The following is a 21,863-nucleotide window of genomic DNA, read 5'->3' as shown; positions in this document are numbered from 1 at the left end:
CCTTTCTCCCCCAGCACCTCCTTCTCCAGCCTCGCCCGGCGTAAACAGAGGCCTTTCCCCGATGTTTTCCTCCCATGGCTCTATCTGCGGGAGGATGGGTCCGAAACGAACGCCTTCGCCTCTGCCTTGGCAGCACGGTCCGTGATCCCCTCCCGAAGCAGGCGTTCCCCTTCCCGTGAGGGCGGGAAGCGTTCCCGTCTGCCTTTTTTTCGTCCGAAGCAAAGCCGCCGCTCCTTCTCCTCCGCGGGCCCGCGTCCCGCCGGGGGGCTCTCCTTTGTTCGGGGCCAAACTCCGGGGCGGGGAGGGGAGGGGAGGGGAGGGGCGGGCCCAGCGGAGCGCAGCGCCCCGTCCTGTCCCGTCCCGTCCCGTCCCGTCCCGCCCGCCGGCGGGAGGCGCGGAGGGGCCGGTCGGCGGGCGGGCTCTCCCCCTCCCCCGCCGCAGTGCGGCCTCCGCCGCCGCCGGAGGAGCCGCCCCCCCCCCCCCCCGCCCCGAGGTTTCGCCGCTCGGCCCCTCCGCTCGGCGCGGCGGGGGCACGCCGTCGGGGCGGGCGGCGGCATGTGGCGGGGGCTGCCGGTGCTGGCCCTGGCCGGGCTGCTGGTGCTGGGGCGGGCGCCGGCGGGGCGGGCGGCGGCCTGCGAGCCGGTGCGCATCCCGCTGTGCAAGCCGCTGCCCTGGAACATGACCAAGATGCCGAACCACCTGCACCACAGCACGCAGGCCAACGCCGTGCTGGCCATGGAGCAGTTCGAGGGGCTGCTGGGCACCAACTGCAGCCCCGACCTCCTCTTCTTCCTCTGCGCCATGTACGCGCCCATCTGCACCATCGACTTCCAGCATGAGCCCATCAAGCCCTGCAAGTCGGTCTGCGAGCGCGCCCGCGCCGGCTGCGAGCCCGTGCTCGTCCGCTACGGCCACGCCTGGCCCGAGAGCCTGGCCTGCGACGAGCTGCCGCTCTACGACCGCGGCGTCTGCATCTCCCCCGAGGCCATCGTCACCGCCGAGGGCGCCGGTGAGTGCGCGGGGAGCGGGGCCGGGGCCGCTCCGCGCCCGGCCGGCCGGACAATGGGCGCCGGCCGGTGGGGAGGGGAGCCCGCCGCGCTGGAGCCCTGCCTTGTCTCCGCTCTTTCGGCCTTTTCTCTTAAGTCTCTTTCGGCCCCCGCCGGTTTCTCTTCTTCTTTTCCCTCAGCCCTTAGCAGCCACGTCGCTGCTGGAAAAGTTTTGCTGTTGGGGAAGCGGGCGCGTGACAAATGACAGCCCCGCCGTCGTGCCGGGGGACGCTTTAGGAGCGTGGGAGCGACAACCCTCGTTTCACGTAAGCGGGAAACGCTTCGACGCCCCGCTGCAGCGCTTCATCAGCGGTGGTTGCCTGTCGGGAAGGCAGGGCCACCCGGGAGAGAGGTGCTCCCGCTCGTCCCGAGGCCTCCAGGTCCCGCAGCCCCTCTCTTTGCTCATCCCTAGCCGCTTGCTCTTTGCTCATCCCTAGCCGCTTGCTCTCCCCGAAGCGGTCCGCTCCTCTCCCGTGCGGGGCTGTCGTCCCCACCCGTGGCACGGCTAGCAGATTTTGGGGAAGGAGCCGTGCCCAGAGGAGCCCTGGGCAGGAGCTGGGGGGGGCCGTGGTCTCCCCAGCCGCTTCGTGTGCCAGTGCTGGCACGTGTGCAGCTGAAGGGGAGAAAACAGTCTCGTCTCCGTGGTGGGCACCGAAGGCACAGTTACGGCACAGGTCCCCGGGCCGCTCAGGCGAGGAGTGCAGCAGACGTGCCGCCTTCCGCCGTGTTTTGTTCCCAGCATCCCCATGTGAGCTGAAGGCCATCTCCAGCACTGAGGCAGCTCCAGCGCAGCTCTGAGGGTCTCTGACCCCCACCACGGTCTTCAAGGGATTGTTGGAACCCCCCTCAGCTTTCTTGCTGCATCCCGTTTCACTGGCTGTGCCCGCTGTGGTCCCACAGGGTGGCTGGCCCTGGGTGGCTGGCTGCCGTCCGGGGGTACCGGGGAGGTCGGAGCGTCTCCGTGCAGTTGGGTGAAGACTGCCGACCGCTTAGGCCACCGCGATGCTGCAGACCTGCTGTTGCTTGGGGACCCTGCTCTTTTAGGGCTGTGCTGCCATCATAGCTGCCTTTGGGCTGGAGGAGTTAGCAGGGCACTGCTCACAACACGGTGAGCTGAGCACCGCAGAAATATTAAATTGAAGGAGCTATTGAACGGGAGATTAAAGTAAGCTAGGGGGTGGTTATCACGAGTGAGCTTTGACCTTTGCGAAATGAACATGGTTCTCATCGTTGTTGAGGAAACTGGTCGCTGCTGGTGGAAGCAGGCAACGTTTCCTTGCTGCAAAGTTGCGGTGTCGGTGGGTCTGCCAGACCGCTCCATCACAGGAGTGGGAGAGCGCAGCTGGGGCAGGGGAGCAGCTAAAAGGGGTCGGAGGCTGAGGCAGAGCAGCGCCCGTGTGCCCTGTGGGCATATTGTGCTGCTGTCCGGCTCCTTCGGTGCCTGCAGCTGCAAGGGTTGTGGCATCTCCCTGGTGGGCATTGGCTCCAACCTCTCCGTTCTCCCCTAGCAGTGGCCTGTGAATGAAAGGGTTTGGTTGGGGGGTTTTTTTTTTGAGTTCTGTGCTCGGCACAGTATTTGCCTGAGCTTCTGTCCCATTACAAGTGCTTTACGTATCCCTCTGCGAGCAATGCCAAACACTGTAATTCCTGTTTTCCTCTCCTAATGAAATTTCACGCTTTGGTTTCCTGACTGTGCTCCCCAGCTCAGCCTTCCCAGGTAAGCTGCTCTTTTCCCTCCTCCCCATTTATTTGTAGGCCAGACTAACTCCACTCCTTCTCTGACTCCCATCGAGTTACCCTCTCCGCCTCTTGAAATCTCAGCTCAGTGACCATACCCTGATATCTCTAGTCGTTACTACTATTTCTCTCTAACCCTTCTAATTACTCCCCTCTTGCCTTTTCATCCTTCCTCCCTGCCCTGGCAGTTGTCCCCAGCCCGTGAACCCAACCATCTATTTTTGCCTACAGCTCCCTCCCTGCTGCTGCTGCTGCTGCTGCTCCCTGGGTCTGCAGACCTGCTGGGATGGTTTGGGGAAGTACAGTTTTGAACACCCAGCGCCTTTCTTGGCAGCATTGAGGTGCTTTCAAAACTGCCTTAAAAATGGCTCTAAACTGAGCAAGGCTTGGCAGGTCTGCAGTGATTTGAAAGCAATTGCATTCAAATCTGGAGGGAGGAAGTTTGGCTAGAATTGCCCCCAAGTTACCTATTTCTGAGGACCTCAGCAGTACAATAACCTCTTTGAGGGATTCCAGGGCCAGATCCATGAAAACTTTCTTTCAGTGAATGAGAACCTGATGACATTCTCATTTCTGGGCTGAAAATTTTGAACCGATGCATTATGCATCAGACTGAAAGAATCCTTCTTGAGGGAATAAAACTGCTCCTTTAGAAAGCAGAGTGAAGGATTCCTGTTCTAGGAAGAGGTAAGGTGAACACTTCCAAATTCAGTTCCCCAAATAAAGGATCGCAGCCAAGTAGAAGTCGCAAATAACCAACCAACTGCCTAACGGGGACCATGCAGAATACCTGCTACTATTTTATCTCCTAAGCACTCCCACCCCTCAACTACATCTAACAGGGCAGGTAGAAATAGAAATGCATTTTTTCATGGGCTTTTGTCATGGAAGAGGATTATTTTAGTCTTCAGAAGTGAAATTCTGATTTTTTTTCTTTCATTTTTTTTGCTGCCTGCAAAGTAACAGGATTCTGCCCTTTCCTTTCCTTTCCTTTTGAGGCCTCTGAGTTATTACTGGTGAAGGTCAATGCATTTGTCTAGTCCCTTCCAAAAACCGGCAGCCCGAAGGATGACGTGGTCAAATGTTTGTGTTTATCAGAACGGAAACAGGGTTCAGAAAGCCCAATTTCCATTCCTTTTCCAATACTAGACCATGCGTCTTAGTTACGAGCACGCGGTTCAGCTGGGTGCAAGGGCTCTTCTGACCCTCGGGACACGCTTTCTTCGGGTGGAGTCACCTGCAAGAGCCTGCAGCGGGTTAACATTGTGCTGGGTCAGTTATCATCGGCTCTTCTGCAGCCAGGAAGAGCATGTACAGATGCTCGCAAAAATTCCCCGTCACCATTAAAGTAACTAACTGGTCTTGACTCTCATTTCAGTGATGCCAAGCTGAAGATTTTTTGAAGTTCACTTGACTTTTTTCTTTGGCTGACATTGCAGTAAAAGATGAGAAATTCTTCTCCGATCAGTTGTATTCCCCATGCCTAGTAGACTGTGGCTGTTGCAAAACGTAGAAGAACTGTGATTAGTAAAATCTGTGGCCAAACCCAGTAAGAAGTTCACTTTCAGTTATTGAGGCACCCGTCATGAATCCTCCACAAACATCTTCTAGGACCTCTTTCCACGTGCAGCCCGGGTGGCAAGGAAGATCTAGAGGCTTCCTCTTTGCAGGAACAAGGGAAATATTTGTGTCTTTTTTCTGATGTTATTAGGGCTGCTGACGTGCTGAAGGGGTGAAATAGCGACTGCTATGTCCGTGATGGAGAAAGCTAGTAAGAACAGTAAAAGTGCCTTGTTGAGGGCTCAGTTAGAGGAAGAAGCTCTGCAGACCCTCTGGGCTTGCGCTTGTCTCCAAAACCTGAGTATGAGCTGCTGTACCACACTGCTGATCTGGAGGTCTCAGGTTCCTCAAGTTACAGAGACCACCTTCAAACAAGCATCCTGTGGGGAACACATCGTCCTTGCTTTTTCATTATCTTTGGGAAACACCTGCGTTCTTTTACACCCAGGCAGCAGAGGGATGCTCTGGGCATGGTGGGGGTGTTCTGGGGGCAGGTGCAACACTGAATATTTTGGCTTCGTGTGGAGGATCTGACAAGTCACAATCCAGGATGGTGGATGAAAAAGCCTCTTGACGATATGTTAACGTCCCAGATGTGAGGTTAGTGCATGCAAATATCTGATATATGGCTTTTACCCTGCATCCTTGTCCCTTGTGTTTTGGGGATGAAAGTGATTATGCTTGCAGACATCAATATAAGCTGTCTTGCATACGTAGGAGGTCCCATTCACGCGCTATTTCGGTCTTCTTGTGCTGGGTACACATGTTGACTGCCTCATGTCTATCTGGTTATCTGCTTCCTTCGTTTAGGATCCTGTCAAATCTTTAGTCTGTGAGGCAGCAAGAGGAGCAGATAGATGAAAACTGTCTTGAATCTAAAATTTCAATAGCAAGACCTGTCTTTAATTTTACATGTAATAAATGGCCAGCTGGTGTCATCGCCGGTGTTGGGATGCTGACTCAGAAAAGCACTTCTGCATGTGTGCTTGGCTGCTACTGTCTAGCAGAGTGTTTATGTTTCAAGTGACGTGTTTATTCCTGTTTTGAAGAGGGAACTGGCAGTAAAACCAGAGCAATATGATGGGTACCATGCGTATTGGAGGACAGATCTTTCGGTTGGATTTCTGTCTCACTGTATCTTATTTAGATAGAAAAATAGCTTGAAGGCACGTTGGGTTGTTAATGAGATGTTGGGGGGAAAAAGGAAGCATCATCACAAGGTATCAACCATGTGTAATTAATGTCCGAACCATTTGCCGTGATTATCATAAGACAGCTGAGGACAACTCTGAATCTTTTTAAAAAAGTACTATCTCTTAAAGACGATTAAAGGTTATTCAAGTGATGGAGACGCATCTTCTAAAATCTTACATGAACCCATGATTTCTCCATGTAGGCCAAGTCCTCCGTACCTGCCCGTCTGCCTAGATGAATTCGTAGTAAACCAGTATGTGAATCTGCTGGCATTGTATGCTTAAAAGAAAAGTGAAGGAGCTATTCCCATGCTTGTTTTTCATGTGTTACTTCATTTCCAAAAGAGTGGTTTCCAAACTCCAGATCAAATTCGCTCTGACTCAGACTTCGCATAGCTCTACTTATAGTAGCCAAAATGCACAGTGGTGTTAGGAAAGTGTTTCAGCCAGTACTGAGGATTAGCAGTCGTGCCCAGGTTGTCATTTTAAAGTTGAGATTTGTTTTAGGTGTTTGCTCAAAACTTGGAAGCGGACTTATTTCTCAGTTAAAGAACAAAATCATTACAAGCCTCAAGCCTTAAAGACGACAGAAAAAGTTAATAAGAGTATTTAAACCTTATTAATGATACCATTGATGGTGTTATACTATCACTTTACTTTGTCTGCCTTTGTAGGCTGAGTCCCCTAGAATGGCTTTTACGGTCTAAGCATCAAGTCAAGACCTAGGCCATTATATGTCAGCAAAACCCAGCAGGATTCATTATGTGGAACAATTCATTATGTGGAGCAGCCGTGTTGTCATGTTGCAGGCTGCTCTGTGACTTGCAGTCCAGTCATCTGTATCAAATTTTAACGAGGATCAGTTTTCCTATTACTTTGCTTCCCTGTGCATGTTTTTGCAATCAGATTAGCAAAGATCCTCTCTGTATTAAGACCCGAAGTAGATTTAGAAGTCTGAATTCATGCATATTTGAAGGTTTCTTAATCAATGGGGCTCACAGATGTCTCCATCTGAAGGAAGTGCCCAAGCAGCAACTGCTTACTGTGGTTTTGTTCTTTGGAGCAGCGTGACTGGAGTGACTTCAGTAAGAGCTGGACCATGTTCTTTAATTGCAGTGACAGTCAGGATCGTGTTACTTCTGGCTTTTTCTCTGCTTTTTTTTTATTTTTAATGTAAGCTAAGATATAAGATGTTTACTCAAAACTAGGTTTTACCAACTTGTTTTCTGTTCCCAAATCTCTCATCCAAATCTGTGATCCAGGCATTGTTATTTTGTACACTTACTGCGCAAGCGGCTTTTATTCTGCTCTCCTTGTTAGTAGTTTGGGGTTTTTTTATATAGCATCCCTCTGAAAAGCGATTAATTAAAACGACTTATTGGAAAAATCAGTTTGGATTTTTTCCCCCTGTTCTTAAACAAAATTTAGTAAGAAGCCTTTGAATTGGAGCTCTGGATAATATTTCCTCTTTGGCAATCCTGCTAATCATAGCTGACAGATATTTCTTTCAAAAAGATTGTTTTGCATAGACAAAACTTGGCAGAGAGGTCGCCTCAGAAGAGAAGTGGAACAATAGGAAGTCAGTTGTTTATTTTTAAAAACAGCTTTTTTTTTTTTTTTTTTTTTTTTTTTTTTCCCCTCTCCTGTCTCCATTATGGCTGGAGGTCTAAGCAGTGTGCGTCTCCTGATGGAGAGAGGTCTCTGCCAGTCAGACTGCTGGGGTCAGGATTTCGTGGTTGCTGACACCCAACTAAGATCTTGTGAGGGACTGGTGCCAGGGCTGGCCCAGACCCTTTTCCCATCACTTCTTTGGTAGATGAGAAAGGACCGAGGGGTATGAGCTTGACTGGGGGAAGGATCAGGTTGATGCAAAGCCTTTCCCCGAGATGTATTGTGCGGTGGTGGAGGTCTCCAGTCCCTCCGCGAGCCCACGTTCCTCTCCATCAGTAGAAACCGCTCATCCCTACTTAAGCATGAGTGCACCGGGAAAGATAAGCATCAAGGAAAGGTCAGTACGTGCTTGGCCCAAGCCCTCACAGGTAGGGAAATGAATCATGAAGTGATGTATCGGTGCCTGTTTACTCCTCCTTTGCTCATTGACAGGCACTGTGCTCTGACCACAATTGCAGAGCACAACACGCTGCACACCGCAGCCTTCACACAGGCACAGAAGTGGGAGCCGTTTCCATTAATAGCTGCCCTGCTCACGCCCGAATTACTCTTGTTGCGCACCCAGCTGCTTCATCAGATACCAGCAACCACTGGTTTGGGGTAGGACGAGTGATCTGGTAAATGAATGCAGAATTAGGAAACGGGTTGAGGTTGTGGTGTGTTGTAATTTGGTAAAAATAAAATAAGCTGCGTACTTCGGAGTGGAAAGGAAGATCTGGTGGAAAGCAGTTTAGTTGTGTGTTTGTTTGGAGGACCGGGTTTATATTGGGCATTCTGAGTGTTTAGCAGGCCCCCCCCTTGCATCAGTGTGAGTTTGAAGGAGAGTTCCTCAGCTGATACACATGAGCATCGTACCCCCGAGTGGGACAGGGAAGGCTGGGAACCCCTGACCAGGCTCTGATTTATTTTTAGTTGTAATTCCAGAGTGAATTGGTCTTGGTTCACTCAAACACCATGAAGCCATGACTGCTTGGATCAGCCCTTGGTTTAGGAAGGGAGAGTGCACTTCAGGGCTTCTTTTTCCTTCCCTGTTGCCTCCGTGGATGTGAAGATGGTAAGCCTGATACTTCCCTTGCCTTCTCCACTGATGAAAAGTTTTTCTGCCCCCAGTAACAGTTTTGTTGGTGTAGGGCACGTGTTTCGGAGGTGTGAACGAACCATCCCTTTGTTCATAACCAAAGTACCTATTTTGGTAGGAATTCTGGCTTGCTGGGCCACATGAAGCACCAGAAGGAGTTGCCTCGTCCATGTGCAAAGCCTGGAAGGCAACCCGAGAAGTTGGCCAAGGCGACCGAAAGAGAGGGGCAGTGAATCTGGAGAGCTTTCTCTGCAGGGGTCTTGAATGCCCAGAGAGTGGTGAAACATCTCGGGCCAGTCTTAGGCACACGGAGAGTTAGAGCCACCTCTTTGTGGTTCGTGGCTGGGAAGTTTTGCAGACTTTTGTCTGCAGTGGGAGCAGATGGGAGGATTATCGGACTGTAGACCCGAGCGCCGTCTATGCTTTTATCACGTCAGAAGGAATTGCAGATGTAAAGCTACCACGTGGCTAAATGAACAAGACAACAGAGGATTGGCCCAGGAGAGGAAGAAGGAGGAGAAACATGGTCATCCATTTACTTACCATTTGCAAGAGGAAAACCATTTTAATTCCTCTTTCATCATGTCATGGAATACAAGAAAGCACTTGATATAATATAAAATGCATTTAGATTTGATGAAGGCCTCTTTTTTTTTTACCTTGCGCTATTGGTAGAGGTCACCATCACTAATTACCACCTGATAATAACAGCTTACCACCTGATAACAACAGCTTTTTTAAAATTTGAGAATAGCTCAGGTGAATGATTGAAATAAAGCACGTAAGTAAGAATTAGTGTGTATAATTTGACTTGTTACAAGGCAGCATGGAGAAGCCTTACAGCTGCTGTGGAAGTACCTGATAACCAAAGACCAAGCTGGCTCCATGAAAATGCTGGGTTTTGTCCTATAAACTAAGATCCTGCAGTAGTTTGGAACTTTCTTTGGAAGAAAATGGATATAATTTTTTATTAGCAACAGGATATTGGATATAAAAGAGCATCTATTCAATCCTTCTATGCTATTTTCTATACCCTTTGCTCTTTATGTTGGTAAGAATAATTATTCCTGAGGTTTCAATTTTTTGAAGCTAACTATTATGTTAGTGAGGCAATTAGTTGTTTTTCAGATTTACTCTTGCCCTGACTGTCATTTAGCCATATCCCCATTTATGTAAAGAAAGTTTCACGTTGCTATGAGTAGTATAAATACGCATTAAGGTGGTTTGTTGTTGTTTTTTTTTTAAGAAGGATGGCCAAATTAGAAGATTAACTAAGTAATATTAGATTTCTTGTAAACAGGTATTTTAAATATGTATTTACAGAATTTGTGATTAAGTAATGGCCCCAGTCCTTAAAATTTATTCCACACATCTAAACCCCTTACCTATACTGAGTATCATCAGTGTCCTGGGCTGTCTTACGGCCAAATCCTTACAGCTCAAGCTGCAAGAGAGGAGCTTTTGTTACGTGGTCATGTCTTCATTTCTTCTATATTATAAAAGCAGTTGCACTGCATCCATGATAATGTAAAGGTATAAGAAAGGTGATGTTTGTATGATACCAGCTTTCAGAATTGGAAGTACTGGCGTAAATGTAAAGGCCTTTTTCTTGGAAAGCTGATTTGTTTTTCCATTTCATGTGTTACTCTAATAAAGTATACTGCCTCGCTCTCAGATCTTGTTTCTCTTGCATTTTTTTTTTCCTTAACTTGTACAACATTATATGCATTAACATACTTGTTTTTCAATGATTAAGTATATGTATAGATCCATTAAATTATGTGATTTAATAAGCAACAGGTTTGAAATGATGCATTTTACTAATGTGGGACACGTTCCGCTTAGGAATGTGTCTAAAGCAGTTCTTTGGGCATAGTGCCTTTTTTTCCTCCTGTTCCTTATCTGTCCTTCAAACTAATCAGTGTGTTTTTAAACTGAGCGGAAGGGGAAGGTCTGAAACATTTGTTTTGGCATTTGCTTCAACGATATGGTTGTGGTTGGTTGGTTTGATTTCCTCAGTAACCAAAAAAAACAAACCAAAAGTAATTTCTCCTTCATCATCTAATTAAATGCAAACAGTATGTGTACTTTTTGTAGATGCTCTAAGTTCATGCCGTAAATTTCCATCCTCATCCTAAACCTGCCAGTCTGTGCAGCAGTAGAAATGGGATATTTAATCTGCTTCAGATTTAACATGATGTGCCGGGTTTGGGTGAAGTTCAGATAAGAAATTGTGTCAACTTTAACAAGCTGGCCTGTAGAACATTATGATCTGTTTATTAATAAAGCTATTAAGTTTTAAAATACTAAATATTAGAGAAAGAGCAAACATTGTAATGTGGGTGTATTGAAACAATCCAATATTAAAAATACTAACATTTCTTTATGTGTTTTATGAATCCATGCCAGATTTCCCTATGGATTCTAATAACGGCAACTGTAGAGGCGCTGGCATCGGTAAGCACACTTTTATAAAACTGTGTAATAAGTTATAGTCTTTTAAATCCTTTTAATATTTGATTAAGTAAGAGGGGTACTAAGTGATGTTTAAATACTGTGTCTTGTCTACGAATCTTGTAGACTGTGCTTTTGTGTCCCATGGAAAGGTGGGATTTGGGCCTGGTCAGCCTGTGGACCTCTCAGCATAGAACTCAATTAACTCGAGGCAGCCTTTTAGCGCTCGTCCCTTCTGCTCTTGTCAGAGCAAAATTTCCATCAAGTCAACATTGAAAGTTTTGTCTTGAACAGTGAGAATGATCATTAGATGGATTTTCATTGGGCAAAACCAACAATGATAATGGTTTGTTCTGACTTTAAAGTTTGCAAATTAAGTTTGGCACTCATTGTATATAATGGCAGAACTCCCATTAACCTGAGGAGGTTGATGCTGAGACCTTCTGAGACTGGGTTTATTCCAGCAGGTCCCCTGTTGCTGTTTATTTTTGTTTTGTTTTTGCTGGAACTGACTGAAACCCCTTGAGTGTTACCACTAGTCATAGGCAACGGAGAGAAGTAAAGCCCAGGCTGATAGCTAATAGATTATAGAAAAGTGAATTTTTTTGCTCAAACAAGCCAATGACTGTAGGTTTCCTTGAATTTTATTACAATTCCTTCAGAAATTTTCTTCTTAGGCCTTTGTCAAGATGATGACACATGGAAACCTAGCATTGGCCATTGTGTCTTTCCTTCTCCACAGGTGTTGATGCACTGATGCTCAGTTTGTTAATACAAACACCTAAGTATGGTTGTGGAACATAAATTTAGATATCTGCATAAAAGTGGATAACTTCAGCATTAATCTCTGTGACTAAATGGTAAAAAGGTGTTAATAATGCTCAGCTTATAATAAAGTTTTAAAATGTGATCAGTAGGTCCCAATGTGAAAATAGCTATGTAGGTGCAAAATATTATTTAAATCGCAATGTACATCCTTTAGAAAGCCAGCTACAATTAGAAAAACCTGATAAAAGTAAGCCCTTTAACAAGCTTCACTTTAAATTGCCTTGAGCACAGGACTGTGTCTGAAAGACTTCCTAAAGATTTTTTATTACTAATGTCAGTATCTTCTTAATTTTAAGCCATTTTCAATTGTGTGGCTCTTTGAGTATGAAAGTAAAGCTGGATACCTTCAATGTCACCTTATATCAAAAATATTAAATATATCTTTACCACTGCCTGTCCTTAGGGATGTAGGCGGCATGTAATACCAGTAAGTGACCCTGCAGTGGAAAAGAGTAAGACTTGGTTATACTGTCGGTGTCATGATGCTTTTTGACTAGTAAAAGCAAAACCAGACCTAAAAAAATCTAATCCAAAAAACAGGGTGAAGAGGCACAGAAAAATTGCTGATGAAAAGGCAGGGTAATACTTTTATCACTGCCTTTTGCTGTACAAACACAATTTCTGGTGCAATGCACTATACCCGTTTCAACTGTCAAACACAGTTTAACCACCTAAAAGGCTGTGTTTCATAGCTGCTTTATTTATACGTTCACTAAAGTAAATTTGTAATTTTGACATTGTAAATAGAATTTTTTTTTTGTGAGTAGCAATCTGATGTGTTTTTAAAAATCCTGGGCTCAGAGCTGTGGTTTCTGGAGCATATTGCATGTGTTGCTGTGTACAGTTGCAGTGAGCAGAACTCATGGATTACCCCCTGTTCGAGACACCTTTTATTCCCAGTAGCGTTCACTGGCAAAAACTTCCCTCTGAGTCTGCACGGGTTTTTTTGCAGGGAAGCTTTTTTACCTCTCTTGGCAGTAAACTACATTGTTGCCTGCTTCATCAGATGCTTTTCAAGTCACTTTGAAATTTTTCCAGAGGTTTTATTTATCCTTAATTTACCAGGGAGGCATTTGCCAGGTTTGAGTGCATGTCCCGATCCATGTTACAGCCAAGTTTTAGAAGGTGCAGGAACATATATTTAAGATGTCGCGTTTCTTTGTAGCCATCCATGGGCAAAACACTTTTCCCATGTAGTCCGTTTGTTTTGGCATTTACAGGGAGAAGTTTTCAAAGGTATCGATTTTGAGTCTTTGTGAGTCCTATATTGATTTGTATTAAAAAAAGAATGTTTAATGGCAAAGTTAGCTGACCTCTCAGTCAAAACTGGTGTGAGCCACTGCTGCCTGTCTCAGTGCTTGGAATATAACGTTGTTGTCATCCCAGAGCTCTTCTGGTAATTCTGGCAGCTTCAGAGGAGACAGACTGTCGTGTAAGATGGGACTTCCCCTCAGCACCAAGAGATGCAGTATGTTTTTGTAACCACCTTTTGCAGGTGTTCCCATTCCCTGGGGAAAGCTCAGCTTTGCCAGGAGCATGCATCAATCAAATATGTGTTCTCTAATAACTCGGGTTGTGCTTCCTTTGAGAGTCACTGTAATAGGAATTGGGAGAGAGGAATCGGTTCTAGCTCTATGACTGGCTTTATAACCGACCTTGGCAAGTGACTCTGTTAGTTTCTGTATCTCTAAATAGTAATGAGGAATAACGCAGCGTTTTGTAAAGTTCTTTGAAATGCAAATTTGAAAAGCACTAGGGTGACTAGGAGGTATCCTTCATTAAGAACATGGGCAGGTCTATAATTTGTTTCTGGAACAAGACTAATAAAATACATTCCTCAAATTAATAAAATATTCCAATACTGTCTTAAAATTGAGGGAAATGTGAGGCTATGTATTCTTGTCTTGTAATTTAGACTATTTTCTTTTACTTGTGCCACAGAGCAAAGTACTGTACAGCAGGAGAGCGTTGAAGCGTACGACTTGGTGGACTTGAACGCTGAGATGCCTGTGCGAGTGTGGGTCATAGGAGCATATCTTTTACAGCCTGTTTCGAGGCAGCTTATAAAATGGGCCGTAGTTTGGCCTAAAATATGCATGAGCTCCCACAGGCAGAAGGGAAGCCAAAAATCACTTCCCTTCTCTGCCTTTATTATTTTAACACAGTCTCATACAAAAGCTGAAGTCTGTAGGACTCTATATATAGATTCCTGAGGATGCGTTTGAAATTCAAGGAAACAATATACTCTTCTTTTAAAATGTTCTCCTCTTTCCTGTAATTTTTTTTGTATTTTCAACTACAAAAATTATTTCAATAGAAAATAAGTAATGATTTGGAAAGTTCATAACCATATGATTCCATCTTTCTTTTTTAATATGCAGAAATCTTATGTAGCAAATAAAGTTCTTTTTCAGGCTCTTCATGTTGGATTTAACTAAATCACTAGCTTATATGCATTGGCGTTTTAGAATGATGGCGTATAGAAATAGGCTGCATTAAGTGTACTTCCACTTAAATGCTAAGTCAAATGTCAAAATAGATGACTGTGTAATACTGGGACCTGCTGTTTGAAACGACTTCACCAGACTCCACTTAGACACTAGCTTGAAATAAGTAAATATTTGCATTAGAACAACCAGCCATGAATTATTGGTGGTGTTAGTGAACGCATGGCTCTGGAGCTTCAGCATTAGCACTCCCCAGGCACTAACAAAAATGTTTTTACCTCCGTTATTGTTCCCAGCTGTCTGGAAGCTGCACCACTGGAAATGCTGCTCTGACAGTGCTCATGTGTATTGTCTTTTGAAGGCTACCCTTACCACCAGAAGGTCTAATAATTTCCCTATTTTAATTAAACCTGAGGTTCTGGGTCATAATAAAATTTACACAAAAATTAAGGAAGAGTCCAGAGCAGGATCAAAGGTAACACCAAACACCTGCAGTAGTCAAATGAAGCCCTTCAGCCTCTTAAACCTCGTGCCAGACGCTGCTGAAGCGACATGGTTGAGGTTTCACTTTGTCAGGACTGTCCCAGAAGCGTTCGGAGCAGGGACCCGCGTGCCATTTGGTCCCACCACCCTCCGACATGCTTCATCTGTTGACTGTACTTCCTAGACATCTTCAGGTGTAAAGGGGCCGTGCCACTGTAAGAAATCTTACAGTGCAGCTCCAAAGATGAACTGTACGTTGATTATTAGCCACAAAAATCATGTTCCTTATGGTGAATGCCTGCTAGCCAGAATATCCCAATTTGCTAAACCGAGCTGAGATGTGTAGTCTCCAATCCAATGTTAAACCATGCCCTGTCATAGTATTTTCCTTCTGTGTCTATATCACAGTCTGTATGATCAAAGGTGCAGAAAGGAGGGCATTCAGTAAGTGTAGTAGAGAAGAGAGAACGGCATTGTAAGGGTCTGGAATTGCAGCACCTGCGAGCACAGAAGAGACCAAGGCTGAACCTTGAATTGGCTTAAAATGGAAGATTATGTCACTTCAGATTCCAAGTCCTTGTGTCCTTGTTGTGGGGTTAGTTGGCTGTAGTGGTTTGGTTGTGTTTTTTAAATTTCAGCTTGTAAAGTTTTCTCCTAGAAACCTTCGAGGTCTCAGGGACAGTTCCACAACATCTTCCAGCAGAACAGACCAGAAATGCCCCGTGGTTTTTAATATTTCACTTGCCTGTAATAAACAAGTCAATTCAGTGAAATTTTTGTTAGGTGTCAGCTGGGGGTTTCGGAGAGATTGTCACTGAACATACGCTCTTTTCTTTCTGAACAATACTTTCTCTTTTTATAGAGCGCTGCAAATGCAAGCCTATAAAAGCTACCCAGAAGACCTATCTACGCAACAATTACAACTACGGTAAGAACAGCTGCATGGCCAGCTCCCAACATTTTTAAGGCTACAGTAACGGAAAAATGTTCATTAAAAAAGCCTATGGTCCCAATTACTGATGGTTAATCCAGTGGTGCTTGTTAGGGAAGGAAGATGTGGCCTGAAACATTTACAAATTAGAAGGACAGAGGGGTTTAGCTTAGTATGTTAGTAAAAGAGTGTCTGTTGATGTGGAGTGTTATTTCAGTGTCAGCGCAGGCATTGGAGGTTCATGCACTTTTTTAGTGTGATGTGACAAAAATGATGTGGGCTGCTATGCTTGAACTGCCTCTTTGATTTCCAGCTCTGTTATGTTCTGCTTTTGCAGGAAGGGATGTTTTCACTAACTTTCACGCTTACAAACTCACCACGGAATCTAACAAGCCTACTAGGTTCTTTCTTTCTCGAGTATCGAAGCCAGCAATAAGCATCTTGCCAGCTGTGTTGTGCCGTCAGTAACACCTGTAAAAGTGCACAATGTCCATATTATGTCTTCTCTCACCCAGATTGTCTGGGTCTTCAGGCATATCACAGGTCCAGACTGCTACTTTTCTTCATACTGTTTGTTTTAAGCAAATTAGGGTGATGAAGCCAGTGAATACATATCGCAGGAACTCAACGATTGGGCCCATCCTTTTTGCCATTAATCATGAGAATTGCCTTCGGCTCAGCGAACTTAAAGACCTCATTTACGTGGTAGTGATTGTGTAATATTCGTTAAGATTATGCATTTATACAACTGTTGTCAGATCAGCTTCTTTCAAAAATAGATCCTATTAAAAGCTAAAAAATTATAATTGTATTCAGTCAGACATCATTGTTATTTTTTAGGTGACTAGTTGGTTTTATGTTGTTTTGGTGGATTTGTTTGGAAAATAATTACAGAGTGTCTATTCTCCAGAAGGTACCTGCACATGGTAAAGAGTTGCTGAGCATGCTACTGCCAATCTTTTTGAGCTTTTGGAATTAAAGACATTTCAAAATACATTTGAAATAACTCCAAAGTAAAGCAAGATTTTGTTTTGAAATCTTAAAAGGTTTTAGGAAAATGGATCACTTGTGCATTTAATATACACAATTTACCCTAAGTTATTAATTGTTGGCAGCTGTATTTAATGCGGCTGCAATACATGCTGGTTGATGGACTTTATGGGCAATGCATGTGAAGAGAGGAGATGTGTAAGTCCATGGTTTTCTTCCTTCCATACTAACTTTTTCACATAGGTTAGAAGAAATTGGGAATCCAGGAAATCTGCTATTTATAATGGAAAGGGGCTCTTATTTGCAGGCTGTGAAAGATGTGGTATTCTCTAGAGCATGACCTCTGGACTGGCTTTTCATTTGCATATGGTATCAGTTCACTGGTCACCATGAGAGAAATGAAGAGCGTCGCCTTTGAAAGGCGACTTTTCCTCCCATGCAACCTAAGGCAAAAAGAAAGGGTGAGGGGGGAAACAATTAGATGGGTCACGAGGTCAAGATCAGGAGTGTTCAGAGTTCATAAAGAGCAGAGCAGATTGCTGCTGGGTCACTGGAGAGAGAATAAAAAAAGTAAGGGCCTGTCATCCGGCAGAAGTAGCGGTAGGAGAAGTTTTAACACACATTCATGTTTCATGAAAGGTTGAGAGTGACAAATTAAGTTTGGTCATATGTACTGCAGGTAGTCAAAGAGGGAGCAGTTACAGCTCAAAGGAGAAGGAGAGCATACAAGAAATGAATTAAATATATTTAAAGTGGAAAGGGCGAAGAAGAAGGGATGCTAAAGTTAAAGCCCAACTTAAACAGGACATAAATCCAACTGGTACATAACTCTTGCTGGTGACCACACCATTATGAGATCTACTGAGCTACTTGGACCCTCTTGGTGGAGGATGAAGTAATGAAGTGGAGAGATGGGGGCAGGGGCATTGCTGGAGTTCAGCTAAGCTTTTGATAATGAATGGTGCAAAAGACTAATTCCAGAGGTCACCAGGAATGGCTTGGGGGTGACCCGCGTTATCTGCTGCTGCTAACTACGTTCTTTGTGACTTTTCCCCAGTCATTCGGGCTAAAGTGAAGGAGGTGAAGACTAAATGTCACGATGTCACTGTGGTAGTGGAAGTAAAGGAGATCCTAAAATCGTCCCTGGTGAACATCCCAAAGGACACTGTAAACCTTCACACAAACTCTGGCTGCCTGTGCCCATCGCTCAGCGCCAATGAAGAATACATCATTATGGGCTACGAAGACGAGGAGCGGTCCAGGTGACTCTTCCTGCATTGTCCTTGGAGCATATTTGTTGTTGTTTGTTCCCCTGCCCATAAAGCTGAACTTCAGAGCCACTGGAAGAGGAAAACTTGGTGTGACTCTCTGTATACCTCATTAGTGGTATTCGGAGTGGGGACAAGACTCTCTTTAGGCACAGAGATCTTAGTCTTGCATGCATTGGGTTGTATAGCTTGTGCATGCCTGTCGGTGGAGTAACTGGTTGTCTCTGTTGTGTAGGTTGCTCTTGGTGGAAGGCTCCATAGCTGAGAAATGGAAGGATCGGCTTGGTAAAAAAGTAAAGGTAAGGAGATACGTCACCAAAAGTCAAATGCTGCAGATACCGTGAAACATCTACCTAATCTTTTCAAAATAAGGGAAGAAAATACATATGCTGACCCCTGTTATTTAACATCAAGTATCTAAAATTAACTTGGTGTGTTATTTGCTGTATTACTTAGAAATGCATATGCTTTATAAACTAAAGGGATACATCAAATTGCCCCAAAGTACACCAGTGTAGCAGCGATCAAATGCTCCATCTCAAAAAAGCAAACAGTAGGAGTATTTTAAGTCTGTAGGCAAACTGTGCTTTCTACAACACGCACCTACTTATTGGGACTGTGATACTAATTTTAAAAAAAAAAAAAAAAAAAAAAAAAAGAGGGCTTTACAGATGTTTTCCAGACTAAGTCAGAATTATACTTTTCAGATTTAATATTCTTTAAATACAGTTCTCTTACCAAATTGTGTGGATTAGCAACTATTTTAAATTTTCCTTCCTGGCTTAAGTGAAGGAGGTACATGATAAGGAAGTCATATCATAGCAAATTGGAAGCAATGAGCTCAAATGCAAGCAGGATATGAAAATATATTCTAATGTTTTCTAATTTAAATGTATTCTAGTGCCTTCCAAGTTCTTTTTATGTTTTGATGCACCACAGAGTATCAGTGATTTGAACGTTGTTAGGAATATCACAGAATATTCTTACTTCGACACAATTTCTCAGCCATTGACTTGACATAATGGTTGTACCTGTGCAAACTAGTCTCCTTTTCCACTCAGCTCTTTCTTCAACAGCCTTAGTGGTAACTGGCAGGAAAATACTGTTCTGATGGCAAATGCAAGTTTTTCTGTGCATATTTGTCACATGCACAGAGATTACATGAGTGAAAAGATATGGGGATCTTATTCCAAGTTGTTGTTTGATTTGGCAGAACCTTATGAAATCCAGTGCCACAGAGTAAATACCACGTTACCACCGTGGGCTGGCTTCTGCTGAGTTCCAGTTCTTGGATGGCAGTGTCATTTGTTGGAGTTTTTGGGGGGAACGTCTGACTTATTTTTCTCATTTACTTCCTTGCGGCCCAAGACGTGCTGCCTCTGCCCTCGTGCCCAGCCTGGGCCTGCTGAGGACCATGCCACATCGCTACCTCCTTCTCATCATAATCTCCTCTTCCAAAAGTGTCATCAGTTGTAGCAACTGTATTTATTACATCTTTTTGTGCTGCAGTTGCTATTACCTGGAAAAGTAAAAATAAATAATAATAATTAAAAAATAATTAATAAAATCACTTACTATTTTTCATCCTGCTTCTACCAAAGGCTGCACAAGTAGCTTGATTTAAATTCTGTTGTCTAGAAAGTGAGACTCATGCTGAAGCCATTATGCCTTGTATGAGCCCCTTCATTCACAGAGGCTACAAGAAAGCCAGGAAATGGTTTCTCTATTTAAAGTGACTTTTACCAGTAACCCAACATTCCACCATTCAAACCCAACACAGGCTAACGCGGTGGAAACAGCGACGGTTTTGGGGTTTTTTTGTTGTTGTTTTTTTTTTTGCTGCTGCTGTTTGTAAACACGTACGGTTGTTTCACATATGGCATGTCTTCTTCTGTAATCTCTTTTGTAATTCCTCTGCCTTTCAATATGCAGCGCTGGGATCAGAAACTCTGCCACCTTGGGAAGGGGAAGGGGGAGCCCGCACACAGCGACTCGGCTCCGAAACCTGGCAAACCCAGCAGTGCCCGACCAGCACGTAGTTAGATGTGGGACACCATACATTGACATGCAGTGGACTATCCACCAAGACTTCATTGTTGGAGCAGCAAAGGAGAAATTGCACTATTGCACGTTATATTCTATTGTTTACTACAAAATAATGTTTTAGCTTATATTAGTTTTTATTCTCCCTCTTGTTTTCTGCATTTTCTTTTCAGATGTGTACACGCTCTGGAAATACGTTGGGTTTTTTTTTCTGTTACTAAGTACTGTAGAAAACTGCCCTTATGAGATGGGGAAAAATAAGGACCTGTTGAATTTACCATTTTAGCTCCTCAGTCTTCTTAGGGAGAAAATTCTGATGCAAGCAGGAATGAGATGTGGCAAAGACTGTTGCTTGAAGTCATGACTCAGACTGGCTTCCCCCTTTCACTCTTTCCTGGTCGCTGTTTGCTCAAGCTTACTGTGTTGCGGGGGGAGGATGTTATCTGGTTTTAAATGCATAATTTTTTATTCTGAAATATATAAAGAAATTACGTTAAGAGAACTGTTTTAATCAGTACACTTTTCTTAAGTTTTCTTATAAATAAACTACTTGTGTAAGCCAAAGTCTAACTTAAAATATTTCCTGCGACAAACACAGTGTGCTTGTGCAGAGGAGACCTGGGTTTTCCAGTGCTCTGGACCTTGCAGGAAAGGTAGTATAGTTCTGTTACCACAGAACGTAATTTATAATATACTTCTCTTATAATGGCAGGGTTTTTTTCCCCTTTTCTTTCTTTTCTCTGCTGAGTTGTAGCAGTAGACTGACTTACCAGGCCTGCTTCTCAGTACAGGTCTGCACTTTATCCTTTTGATTTTGTGGTGTTATTCTTAAATCTGTGCCTACATAAACAAGCGTTCAATGCTCGGTAAAATATGTCCAATAAAAGAATTGTAGTTACCAACACAGACCTTATCTGACTTTGAACCAATGTCATGTGTTTTTATATTACTGTTGAAAATACAAACAGCAAAAAAAAAAAAAAACCAAACCCAAAACCAAAACCCCTCATTTTTGTGCTTTTGTAGAATTTTTTGCAGGTAGTTCCCCCATATTTGAATTATTTTCTGTTTTCCTAATCTCCCATGCTCAAAAGAAATTTAAATGGGCTAAATAAAAGAACAGTCCTCTTTGCTGTATTCTGCAGAGGGCAGCCCATTCTACTTGAGATGCAAATGGCTGCTGTGTTCTCAGCTGTTGGTATGTCCTAAGTTCATTAGGGCTGCCTTTCATTAAGAAAACAGTGTTGAATTGTTAGGTAGTTTGAAAATACAATGAGAATAAGTAAACACAGAAATATTGGGGAATATTTTTAATAATGCTCTTTTAAGATTTCAGTTAATCACCAGAAGTCTCAGGGCAAGTTTTCCATTGGGCTATGGAAATTGGATATTGGATATGAAGCAAGTTGAAACATAAAACTGCTTCCTGCAACACTCAACACATGCAACTTAGAATTAGCATTTATGGTGCAAAGATGGGGTGGTTTTTTTTAGCTTCCTCAAGTTGTGTTGAGATTTGCCTTGTGCTTCCCCTCACTGTCACCCTGGTCCTGCACTCAGAGCGGGTCAGTCTCTGCTAACAGACAGTGTTTAATGCTAATCATATTGTTTATAAAGGTCCTGCTTTCCCATTCAGTGCCAACTTAATTCCTCTCTGAAAGTAAGATACTCTTGCTTCATCTTTTAATCACCCTAGCTAGAGTCAAAGGAGAAATGCTATCTGGGGACAAAGAAATAGATCTGCTTCATTTATTGATGAGAACCAGTTTCTGATTGTCGTGGTTTAACCCCAGCCAGCCACTAAGCACCACGCAACCGCTCGTTCACTCCCCTCCATCCAGTGGGATGGGGGAGAAAATCAGGAAAAAAGAAGTAAAACTCGTGGGTTGAGATTAAGAACGGTTTAACAGAACAGAAAAGAAGAAACTAATAATGATAATGATAACACTAATAAAATGGGAACAGTAGTAATAAAAGGATTGGAATGTACAAGTGATGCGCAGGGCAATTGCTCACCACCCGCCGACCGACACCCAGCTAGTCCCCGAGCGGCGATTCCCCGCCCCCACTGCCCCCAGTTCCTATACTGGATGTGACGTCCCATGGTATGGAATACAGCGTTGGCCAGTTTGGG

The 21,863-nt window shown here is 44.1% G+C and overlaps 1 protein-coding gene across 1 annotated transcript; it reads left to right on the top strand.

Annotated features, from left to right (window-relative positions):
• The first annotated feature begins 484 nt into the window (after positions 1-484).
• Positions 485-20,655, top strand: FRZB (frizzled related protein). The gene is made up of 6 exons (XM_049814072.1): positions 485-1,009; positions 10,695-10,742; positions 15,360-15,425; positions 17,476-17,680; positions 17,922-17,985; positions 19,619-20,655. Exons 1-6 carry the CDS (start codon positions 556-558, stop codon positions 19,727-19,729), a joined length of 948 nt encoding a protein of 315 aa, XP_049670029.1. The 5' UTR covers positions 485-555; the 3' UTR covers positions 19,730-20,655.
• Positions 20,656-21,863: the final 1,208 nt, after the last annotated feature.

Source organism: Accipiter gentilis, chromosome 1, assembly GCF_929443795.1.
Source record: "Accipiter gentilis chromosome 1, bAccGen1.1, whole genome shotgun sequence".
In the NCBI taxonomy this organism is placed as follows: Eukaryota; Metazoa; Chordata; class Aves; order Accipitriformes; family Accipitridae; genus Astur; species Astur gentilis.
The sequence above is the reverse complement of the archived record's forward strand: the minus strand, read 5'-3'. Positions and strand labels throughout refer to the sequence as shown.

Bases quoted from the DNA above. Each gene is read 5' to 3' on its own strand.
- FRZB (XM_049814072.1), top strand. From the start codon at position 556: ATGTGGCGGGGGCTGCCGGTGCTGGCCCTGGCCGGGCTGCTGGTGCTG. The intron at 10,743-15,359 runs GTAAGCACACTT...CTCTTTTTATAG, and splicing joins CTGTAGAGGCGCTGGCATCG to AGCGCTGCAAATGCAAGCCT. The intron at 15,426-17,475 runs GTAAGAACAGCT...ACTTTTCCCCAG, and splicing joins ACGCAACAATTACAACTACG to TCATTCGGGCTAAAGTGAAG.